At 39.9% G+C, this 12,091-nt stretch overlaps 1 protein-coding gene across 4 annotated transcripts in view; it reads left to right on the top strand.

The window, feature by feature from the left end:
• The window catches only part of strbp (spermatid perinuclear RNA binding protein), an 81,247-nt gene that overhangs the window by 45,378 nt on the left and 23,778 nt on the right, over window positions 1–12,091 (top strand). For all 4 annotated transcript variants that reach the window (XM_061062085.1, XM_061062084.1, XM_061062086.1 and 1 more), the window contains 2 exons: window positions 9,488–9,750; window positions 10,701–10,869. In XM_061062085.1, coding sequence (XP_060918068.1) covers window positions 9,488–9,750; window positions 10,701–10,869 — 432 coding nt within the window. The remainder of the gene's footprint in view (window positions 1–9,487; window positions 9,751–10,700; window positions 10,870–12,091) is intronic.

Genomic DNA, 12,091 nt, shown 5'->3' with positions numbered 1-12,091 from the left:
CCATTAGTATGTAAATGATGTTACTTTGAAAATACATTGGTTATGTTTGTATTGTTGGATTGCTTGTTGATAATAATACTGTCAGGAAATATTTAGTCATAAAAGAAATTCACTGTTTATTAATATATTTTTTAGATTTTTCTTCTAGATTAAGAGTCAATCCAATAAAAAACATCTCATTATGATTAATTAGAACATTTATCATAAGATGTTGGTTGTAATCTGTAAATAATCATAATGAAAAATTGGTTGCATTTCTAAAGTTCATGGTAAATGCCAAACGTGCAAATAACTCCTTATTCTAAAGCCTCATAAGTTTAATGAAGGCCAAAAAAAGTACAACTTTGAATTGATTGTAAAATAAAGTCAACAAGTTCATTAAAATACCGGTAAAAATGTCCCTAAAAATTCCTTAGCCATATTGTTTTGAAATCAGAGAAAGCATTCAAAAATAGAGGTGTAAATGGAAAGTTGTATAACAACCTGCCTGTATTTTTAGTTGCCAACAGGAGCGCTTCTGGTATCCCTCAAACCACCGGTGCTCATGGAAAGGAAGACTTAAAAAGTGGAGGAAAAATCAAGACCAAAAAGGATGATTTGAAAATTATAATAGGCCTTACATGGAGCTAGAAACATGTAAAATACGGCGCAGGCTGATTTTGGTCTGAAGTTTTCCTCAACTTTTTTGAAACAATCACCATTATGTAGCTTTTTTTTTTTTTTACTAGCACAACATCACTCGTGATAAACAAGTTAAAAAAATATTCCCACTGAATAGCACTTGAGGTGCATGATGGGAGGAGGAAAGTGCAGAGCAGGAAGCTGTGTTGTTAAGGGGGAGGAGAGGGTGTCTCAAAAGATCAAAGAGCGCACTGGAGGGGGAGAATGACAAGTGGAGGCAGATAAAATCATAAAAAAGTAAATGCTGGACAGAAACATGGCAGATAAAAAAAACACAACCGATGTGGTAAGCAGAAGGAGAAGTGGAGAGTGAAGAAATGAAGGGGGAGAGAAGGGAGGTTAAGAACGGAGTGAGGTTGAGTTAGAGGTAGAGAGAGAGAGACGAGGGATTGATTAATGGTCTCGGCCTGTGACAGTGGGAGCCTTTTCCCTAGGGGAGGGGGGGCAGAGCAGAAGATGAATTATTGAAAACCAGAACAAGAGGGGGAAGAAGGGAAAACGAGTGCAAAAAGGAAAATAGTGGGATAGCGGTCTCTGTGGAAAGTGGAGAGAGAGAAGGGGAGAGAAGTAAAGGGGGGAGGGGACGGGAAAAAAGACTGAGAGAAAACAAGATGTTACTGAAGATGCTAAGGTAAGATGCTGCAGAAGGGGGCACACGGTTGAGCTCATAAATAACCAAGGGTAATGAGACGTGTGTGTGTGTGTGTGTGTGTGTGTGTGTGTGTGTGTGTGTGTGTGTGTGTGTGTGTGTGTGTGTGTGTGTGTGTGGCCTGCTTTGATTAGTCTTGAGTTCTGGTGATGCAGCAATACTGTCGGTGACCTTGCCGGCTTGTCACTGCATTAATCGCACAAAATACCAAAACAGTTTCTATATCGACTTTCAGCTGAGTTTCCAGCATGTAACGAATACACATGCCCTCTGCGTTTGTCGGACTCTTCATTCCTTTTTCTATTTATTTATTTATTTTTACCTTGAGCTCACACAAACACACAAGGCCTGAAGCACTGCACAGCTTTTTACACTCGCTAAACCTGTTTTTATTATAAGGGCCTGCAATTGGTTAATTGCACCCTTAACTGCCCTGCAGAGCAAACAGCGTCTTTGTGCACATATTTAAATGAGCCGTGATCCAGTCATTCGAGGAAAACTGGCCCCTTCCTCTGCAAATTGGCATCATTGCAAAAAGTGTCTGATTCACAAACACTGACACTTATAGCCAGGTGCAGCAAGACTGAAAAAAATGACCTTTCTGATGAGGCCAGGTGGTAACTTCGCCCCAGTAATTATACAAGATATTGTGCGCAATCTTTCCAGATCAGGAAAACAATAGTGCCTCTGAATGACTTAAAGATAAAATAGTCTATATATCCAGGGGTGTTGAGGGCTCGACACTTAATCCACATTTGTGGAGAGGCCTTGAACAGTTATGCACAACAAGGACGGGAGTATTGTTGTTGTTTTTTTAGCAAACTGCACAGAGCAGGACAACGTTCTTGGCCTGTTTGCTCCTGAATATCATTCGCACTATATGCTTTGTGATTTAGACTTTGAGACGGAGCTGATAGTTGGAGCAAGAGATGGGCAAGTTTTTTGAGCTATTAACAGCTGCAGTTCATTCTTAGTGAACCAGGCCCACAATTATATTTTATTTCCTTTTTTTCAAAGATTCAGTTGTGGCCTTTTGAAGCCCTTGTAAAAAAAACAAAAAAAACAGGACAGTAGACAGAGAGAGAGTGGTGAACGACACGTGGTAACAGGAGCCACAGGCTGGACCTGAACCTGGGCCATCCTGAGGTAGACCAATAACCATATTGGCTTTCAGAATACAAAAAAGGTCTCAAAAGCTTTTGTGGAAACTGGAAACAAATGTATTTACAATATTTTCTCGATCTTCTATATGACATCATTGTATGTTCAATTTTTTGTATTCTCTTATTTCCCCTTGTGTAGTCACACTCAGTACTGTAATAATAGGCCCAGAAACTGTGTGAAGTCGGCTCATCTGCTTTTAGCAGTCGTAACATTTTATAGGGAGGCTATAAACCGTTTAAACAATGCAGACACTTGAAAGGGGGCAAAGAGCATGGATTGAATTTTTTTTTTTTTTTTACGTTAGTGCAAAAGAGGCTGGGTAAAGTAGTTTGTAGAAGGTAAGTAACAAGTTTGATTGATCATGGATAGATGCATTTTTAAACTCACGACATGTGCTTTATATTTATTGTTTTCTAGGTCTATTTTTATCTGATGTTTATCAGGACATTAAGTGTGCCTATTTTTATTTTGTTTTGCTTGATCTTGCTGCCTAAAATGTGATGTTGCTTATACGTATATACTGACATATGTGAAGCCTGCTATCTTGTGTCTGAGACCACATGCATTTGGTAATTTCAAATACAGAGGTAGAGAGAGAGAGAGAGAGAGCGCAATAAAACAGGATAGCGGAGTGTGGCGGGGTTGGCCTGCCAAGCAGAGTGCAGATAAATCACTGAATGAATTTTTAATGCAATCTCCCCCAGGCTGCTGGATGTTACGGAGACAGCACTGAGGTTTTTTCATTCTATTTGTGTGTGCTTGTGTGTTGCCTGTCCCGTCACTCCTAGCCCGTTTTGTGATGGGTGTTTGAAGTTTTGAATTTTCTTTTCTGCTTCAGCTTCGCTTGGTTTTATGTTCGACTTAAGAGGTGTGACATCTTCTCAGACACCACTGGCCTGGTATTCATGGCTTTTGTTTGTTTGTTTTTTTTTACTTTGGGAGGGTTTTGGACTCTGTTGTCAGCTTCATTGCACCTGGCCACAAATATTACAAACCAGTTTGTCTTTATCCCCCCTGCAACTCCTTCCATTGATCTGTCAGCCTTGCATGACCTTGTTGTTCACTTTTGGATTCTCATCGTCATTCTTCTGTCATCACTCTTTCCCTTTTCTCAATACCTTAAAAAATGTTTGATGGCAACCAAGCTCCTAGTATGCAATATAAGACGACCAAGTGCACGTAAACACCTCTTTAGGCCCACTGCCTAAGCACACACACATGCAGCACAATATCCCTAAATGCTTCTGTAAAGATAACAGGGCAGTAGATCAATTTGTGTAACGAAACAAGGACACGGAAAGAGAGTTTCTCTGCAATCACAGCTGATATTGTTCCAGTGAATCTTGTCCTTGGCATTGGGTCATGTAATTTATAGCAGATGGCCGCAGAGAGACAGGATGAGACAGGAAGAGACAGGCAGCGATGGAGAGGAAAGTCATTGGATTCTGCTGCTGCCTTTAAAGTGAAATAGCCTCTACTGACAGTGTGTGTGTCGAACCACAACACCTTGAGCTGAAATGGTTTTACTGCAGGCTATTAGAAGTTTAGAGGTTGATAGATGAAAGTGATGGAAGTAGTTGGTGTATATGTGTGTAAGACTCTCTGTTATACAGTATGTGCCGACTTTCATATGTACTGGGTTAAATAACAGATTTCTTGCATTTATTCCATGATGTGTACAAGGTTTTCTTGTGTGTGTGTGTGCACATCAACACACTGAGTTGTGAATGCTGTGTAATATCATTATGTAACATGCGCCTGCCAGCGGGTTGGTCTCACTGGAGCATGAAATGGAGTGTAATTGGTAAGTGTGCCGTCTAAAAGCACCATGCAACAATGCCATATGAAGGTATACATAAACACTGCATGGTGTTTGCTGGTGGTCCGCAGAAAGCTGGGATCAAATAGCAGCAGCTGTATACATCTGTTTGGGATTCCTCAGTAGACAAGCTTGGGTTACTAACTAATACATTTTCACCCATTTGGTAAAAATCGTGTTGTGTCCTTCACAGAGCTTTAGGTTGTTGTGGTATTCACAGCTCTTTAAGTGATAATCTTTGAAGCCGATACATTTTTGCTAATAATATGAAATAATAGTGATTGCCTGTTTCCAGTACGCTAAAATAATGTTAGCTTTAGAGTTTTTTTGTAATATTTAATAATGACAAAAATTACACTTAGCCTTCGCCAAAATAAGGAGTCCCAACTGGATCACTGAATTGTGCAGGGATGCATAGGTTTGTGTGCAGATACACACAAATGAACAGCATTTATTTAGAAGTTTGTATGTCCAAAGTTGCAGTTAAAAGTTTAAGAAAATGAAATGTGCTGCATTAAGATGCAAAGAAAGATATCAGCAGCCAGTTGCAACAGGAAATATAGTTGATTTTAATAGTCCCGCTTCGGACCAGGCAAATAGCCAATCATAGTTTAGGATTTCAGGGTGGACCTTGGGGAGGCCAAAGAGATATCAGAATGGTCATCCCCTGGCCAAAACATTATTACAACTAACATTAGAAATTAGGATTCAGGGACTTCAAAAAGAAAAAGAAAGAAAGATTTAACAGCTAAGTTATAAATTGAACTTTGATTTGGTGTAAATCTGGCAACCAGTAAGATAATGATGCTAGAACCGTTGGCACATTTCTTCCTATTCAGATGTCGAAGTATATTTGTCACTGTTTTGTTTTTGCTTTTTAACTGTTACACATGTGACCCTACTAGTGTGACTCATAACATTGAACTCTTTAGGTTGATCGCTGATTTTGCAGTTAGACAGGTTTGAAACAAATCCCCAGATTAGCCAGTTAAGAAGAGTATTTTTGACGTGTTGTGCACTGACTTTCAGTTTTAGCTCTAATTAAAGCGATTTAGATAATCTGGATACACTGTTTCCTTCTTAACAACCTGCCTGGCTCTCTTGACTGTTTATCCCCACGAGTTGGCACTCTGTTGAAGATATTTTTTAACATGTCTGTTAAAATGTTCTTTGTTAAAAATTCTGTTATACTGTAAAATAAAAACTGGCACATGATATATGAATTATGGAAACATGTCAGCAGTAACCTTGACCCTGCAAGACAGTTTAATTCAATTTTCACCAGGATCATCTGTAGGTCAATGTGCTGAAATTGGACACAGTCTGCATTTGTGTAAGTGGCGATGGGGGGATGATACAGGCATCTGGTTGGGGTCCTTTGGGACTGAACTATCATTTATGATTTGTTAAGCTCTCAACCTCAGACAGGGGGAGCATATTGTGTGATTGACCTTGAGGTCATGAACAGGTCAGGGTGGATTCAAGGACAACCAAGGTGTTGTCTTGAGCAGATTGTGCATGGGGTGTGCATCTTTTTGAGAGTCAATCAGTCACCAGGGTCTGAAGAGGTCTTGAAAGCAGCTTAAGAGGTGTCAACACTAGAGGTGGAAAGAAATGGTTTTATGAAAAACTCGAGAATCTTATCTTCTGAGATTTTAAATAGATTAATAACTTCCAAAAATCTTTTCTTTTTTTTTTTTGGCTAACCACTCACTCCCTGCTTAGTGCTAAGGCTAGCTCTTTAACTCAGTATGCCAAATGGAGCAGCACAGAATTCAGCCAGTCCAAATCCAAAAATAGACTTTGGAGCCATGAATCCAGAATCAAAATTGATTCTGAATCGAAATCGTGACCCCAAGAATGGAAATCGAATTGTGAGACACCCAAAGATTCCCAGCCCTGGTCAACACAGAACATGTGAAGCATTCAATGTTCAATGCTTAAAACCTCACGTTAGGACTCTTTATTAACCTATTACTCTTAAAGAAAACTTCTAAAACATATCTGTTGAACAGGAATGATAGGAATAGGAAAAAAAAAACATATTCTTGATCAAAAAGTAAGATATTTACTTCATTACATTCTGAGAAAATTGTGAGAAATGCAGAATTATTCAGAAAACTGTATCTCAACTTTTCTCATAAATAAGTATGGAGGTGAACATCACTTCTATCTCTGCAACATTAGCTGACTTACAGTGTCACCTGTCGAAATGTCTGCATCATTATCTGGGTACTTGCTGATTTAGGAGGTCGATTCCTGTCAGCGAGTCCTCCTTAACTGCTCTGATTTACATCGTGATCAGAGGTGCCTGGGCAACAACTCCCCCACGGTCGAGTAGTACCCCCAAGCGCACACACACACACACACACACACACACAGAAAACAGAAACTCTCTTGGCCGTGTGGTTTATGACTGCAGGAGCTCCTATTAGCAACGGCTCATAAAATCTGCAACTGTTGGTCTGTTAAACATTGCTCTGACAAGGCACACTTGTAGAAAGGTACACACATAGGACACACGCTCCTGGTTACGCAGCCATCTCCTTTTTGTAAGAAGATTTGTGCTCAGGCCAAAATATTTACAGAAGAAGAATAACTTGGAGACAGTAAAAATCACTCAAACAGTGCAGAGATTACTTCCCTTATTCAGTAAATATTATTTTCTCTTTCTAGTAACCAGTTTATTTTTCAGTTATTCTGAATCCAGAGATAACACAAGTCATTATATTTCAGTTACATATACATCAAAATTGTTGTCGCTTCATTTTCTTTAATAAAAGATTTATATAAGAAAGAAAAAAAAAGTTCTATTAGTTATTTGTTTATAAATTAATTTTCAGCAAATTAACATGAATGCATTTATACAACTGAAGCGTACATTTACATTTATTCTTCAACAGTGTAAATGAAGATATTTTTTAAGACGGCATCTCAAGTAACATAAATGTATGAATTGCTCTCTAAATGTGGAATAAAGCTGGGCACGTCGTCTGATCAAAAGGAGGCATGATGCAATGAAACTAGGTACACAAATCTAATTCTGCATCTTCTTTCGAGGTATATAAATTCACTCCAGCGTGTCACTCCAGCGTGCATTGCCAAAGTGTTGAAGAATCACAGTTGAGTCCCGGTGGGATTGCAGTGTGTCACCCTGCCAAATGTTTGTGCCAAACTCTGCATATTGAGCTACACAGCCTGTCAGCCTGCAGTCATTGTGCAGGGCTTGTCCTCCCTTCTGTTAATGGCTTTATCTCACTCACTCTGGTGAATGAGAATGTCACCCGTTCAATTAGGAACGGGATAAAGATTGTGTGTGTGTGTGTGTGTGTGTGTGTGTGTGTGTACTTGTGTTTTTCTCTGTGTGTGCAAAATGTGCAGTGGTCCTTGGATTTCAAGTAGGTTCAAAGTGCTCAAACTGCACTATCTTTACTACTATTGAAAGGTCATCTCTACTCTCTCTTTGTATGTGTGTGTGTGACTTAGCATGCCTGCTGTGTGGTTCTCTTTGACTCAGTGTGTGTACTGAATAAAGGGAAATGTGGCTCTTAGAGATAAGCAGCTTTTTTGAGAGCAGCCTCCTCATGTTGAACTGAGGTATGCACCTTAGGCTCCCCCGTCAAAATAAGATAACCTCTATTGATAAATAATATACTGTTCCTTCAAATTCAGGTCAACAAGCTATGATGTAACCATACCCTGTCATCTTAAGAGTAAACATATTTATATTTATCGAAATTTAATTAAAGAGGGCTTTTGGAAAAAAAGAGCAAGAGAGAAAGTAAGATTCTGTTATTGAGCGAGTATAGAAGAAAATGAAGATGCCACTTGTAATGACATGTTTATGTATACATATACAGTTGGTGACATAAAAACTGAATCAAGTGTTCAATAAAAGCTTTGGTACAGCTAGCTATGGGTGGGAATCATAGGTTATTAACTTCTGCTCAACTTGTGTCATAACGGCCACCGTGTTAAGTCATAAAGTGATGACATGGTGAGTCAAACTGGCGGAGAACTCTGTTCAGAGTCCTGTATTTTATATATTTATGATATGTCGCACCAGAGATGCAAAAATTGTATCACACAAGTCAGAAAGAAGATCTGTTACCATGTCGATATTTTGTCCAACCCCTACTGCTAGCCATAAAGGAATAACTAATGTGAAAGAACTTATCATGAAAAGTATTTTAATCTTCATGTCTTCTGTTATACAGCTATTTCTGGTATTAATTATACATTTGCCCTCAAGAATGACATCATGTGTGCTTTGATAATAAATGATAATGCATTGTTAATGTCATTAAACTAACAAAGGGTTATCTCATCATCTGCTCGGTGCACGAACACTGAACGCACGTCCCGGTTGCATCAGTTCATCCAAATGATATTAGTTAAAACTTAATGGTCAGATGTTTTAATCATCACTAACGTAACAAAGTGCTTTCAATTAACCATTTAGCTGCATTAACAGCCTCCCACTGCGGTGCTGTGACATGTGAAGAGAACAGCTGATGCTCACATTATTAGATGTTTGTATATGAGTGTGCGTTCACACATTGGCCCATCTGGGTGGTATTAATTGCAGTGTGAGAGTCACAAAAGCCGCAGTTACACCTGGTGCTCTCTATCACATGCTTAGCTGTTAATTTTATCTATGAATTCAGCTTCCTCTTCTGAAACCATTTAATGAAGATTCTGCACGCCCTCCAAAGCCCCTTCTATGCTTTTCTTTCTTTTCCCCTTGGCATCTCAGACATCCTCTTTTCTTTTTCTTTTTTTGTTAACCCCGTCTGATGCCTCTCACCTGATTTCTTCCTTCTGTGGTTGGATTCCTCTTTAAACTTCACAAACAGTATGAAGCAAACTAGAGGGACAGAAGAACTGAAAGATCAGATTGAATAAGCAGGTGGAGAAAATGATGAATTTTAATATCAGGGTCACTGTATTGAGAATTAATTTCTTCAAGTCCTGTCTGCATTAAAGCGAACACACAAAAAGCTGCTTGTGCAATAAATGGTGTTTTTGTCTTTAGTTAGCTTCATTAGTTAGTAGAATACAAAGCTTGATTTGATGGATTAAAAACCAATCTGCTGTTGAAAACCTGTCGCCGGTTTGAAATCAGACGAGGAGGATAACCTTCTGTTATTTTCTCATCCTTCTACCAATTCCAGAGGTCCTTCCGTTCCTTCAGCAACGATGACCGCCATGTCATGGCGAAGCACTCCACCATCTACCCCTCCTCTCAGGAGCTGGAGGCTGTGCAGACACTGGTGTCCACTGTGGAGTGTGCCCTCAAACACGTCTCTGATTCGCTGGATCAGAGTAACAGCGACAATATCAGCCAGGTCGACAGCCAACCGGCAGACGGCACAGAGGAGGACGACCATGGAGATGAGCCCAGTGACAAAACTGAGGATTCGGCTGCAAGCTACAGGTGAGAGTATGGTAGGGCAGAGTAGAGCTGCAGATAAACAAAAAGTTGTTTTCTTTTTTAATGAATCAATAAAATTGTAGAAATGTGATATCATGTTAGAAATTGCATCCTCTAACTTCATTAATCTGACCAAAAATGCTAAATTATTTTTGACGTTTCTTACTTTTTCCTTTAAAGGCTTTATATGCGCTGCATTGCTGTGTTAGCATGCTAATGCTAGCGATCTTTATTATGCTCGTATCTTCACACTGCATGTAAATTTACTCGAAATGAGCGTGATCTAGAAACGCAGTTAAGCAGTGAGTACAGTATGTTATTCTTCTGATCTCTAGTCCCTCAATTAAACAACTTTTGTACGCGAGGGGATGAGCCGGCCAGCTGTCCGGGCGATGTAAACAAACTGAAGATAGGACTCGGAAAGCATCACAGACAGCGGGACTCGGGTGTTACACCCATTGTAGACAGTCATGACTCACAGAGTTATTTTCAGAGGATATACTTGATTTCTATTATATTTAAGTGTGAAAAATCACATATAAAGCCTTTAAGAACGTTGTGGCAGGGTAACAAACTTTAGCCACTTTACAGTTTCTGTCTCAGTCTACATGATTCTTCATGAGTCTTTTTAGTAAGGGTTCACTTCTTCCCATTAAAGTCTTGAATTGCCTTGTCTTATCTTATTTAACCGTCTTGGCATCTTATTTAACCGTCTTGGCACCTTGTAGTTTCCTTTTTTAATCACACAGCGTTTTCCAAAGATTACATTAAATATTGATACACATTAAAATACTTGTTTTACCCTGACTCCCTGAGAGCACAGAATAGATTTCTATTTAATAAGTGAAGTAACATCAAAATGTTCAGTCTCAAATTTAAATGAAATTTTCCTTACAGATTAAAAAAAAGCCCATAACCTTATCTCTCATTGATCATTTTTACTTTTAAAACAGGGAGTCCAGCTGCGGTGGCATGCTGTGTGGCGTGATGAGGATTGGCCTGGTGGCCAAAGGCCTCCTGATCAAAGGCGACATGGACCTAGAGCTTGTGCTGATGTGTAGAGACAAACCCACACAGACACTGCTGGACACTGTCTGTCACAATTTACCCACACAGATCGAGGTAAGACACACACATACACACGCATGCTTGGAGAAACTTCTAGCCTGCATCTATTGTTTTCTCTTTCCCAGTCACAAACCTACTGCTGACAAACACACAATTGAATCTAAGTGGTTTTATTAAAGCGTCAGTGACTTAATCCAAGAAAGTTATATTTTGATTGAAACATCCTCCCCAGTGTTCAAGATTGAATTTCTTAGTTCAGATCACAATTTATGAGCCCCTGTCTAAATGTGCACTTCCTCCCTGCTATGACCTCATATTTAAGTTTGTGTGTAGGTGTAGAAAAGAAGCACAGAAGGTGGGTAACAAGTAGACGTGAAGTAACAACAATATTAAGTGAGAAGTCGAGAGGTGTTTTAATGAGTTGTGATACAGCGTCGCATCACTTCCTCAGTGTCATGTTTCTACATTAACGAGTCACTAATCTAAGAGAAGAGCTGGAAAAGTATTTAACATCAACAAACTAACAGGCAAAAACTCCCCAATCTGGCCTCCTGGAGCTGAAATTATTCAATGAATAAATTCTGCTCTTATGCCTCCTCCCTGCTCGTTCTCTTTAGCTGTTAAGTGGTGTGAGAGGTAGACTGACCGGGAGAGTGTGTGTGTGTGTGTGTGTGTGTGTGTGTGTGTGTGTGTGTGTGTGTGTGTGTGTGTGTGTGTGTGTGTGTGTGTGTGTGTGTGTGTGTGTGTGTGTGTGTGTGTGTGTGTGTGTGTGTGTGTGTGTGTGTGTGTGTGTGTGTGTGTGTGTGTGTGTGTGTGTGTGTGTGTGTGTGTGTGTGTGTGTGTGTGTGTGTGTGTGTGTGTGTGTGTGTGTGTGTGTGTGTGTGTGTGTGTGTGTGTGTGTGTGTGTGTGTGTGTGTGTGTGTGTGTGTGTGTGTGTGTGTGTGTGTGTGTGTGTGTGTGTGTGTGTGTGTGTGTGTGTGTGTGTGTGTGTGTGTGTGTGTGTGTGTGTGTGTGTGTGTGTGTGTGTGTGTGTGTGTGTGTGTGTGTGTGTGTGTGTGTGTGTGTGTGTGTGTGTGTGTGTGTGTGTGTGTGTGTGTGTGGGCAGGAAGGTAATCTCATGTCTCGGGCCAGTGACCAAAGATTCAGATTTTCTCATCAGACCCAAATGGGATGTAGATGGGCCCTGTGCGAGTCGCTGCACATTGAAGCTGTGTCAGAAACACCCTGACACAAACTCGCCCACCCATGTTTTTGTTACTTAAGAGCACATTTCCCT

Source organism: Labrus mixtus, chromosome 17 (genome assembly GCF_963584025.1).
Source record: "Labrus mixtus chromosome 17, fLabMix1.1, whole genome shotgun sequence".
NCBI classification, from domain to species: domain Eukaryota; kingdom Metazoa; phylum Chordata; class Actinopteri; order Labriformes; family Labridae; genus Labrus; species Labrus mixtus.
Note: the sequence above shows the minus strand (reverse complement) of the source record. Positions and strands in the feature narration are given on the sequence as shown.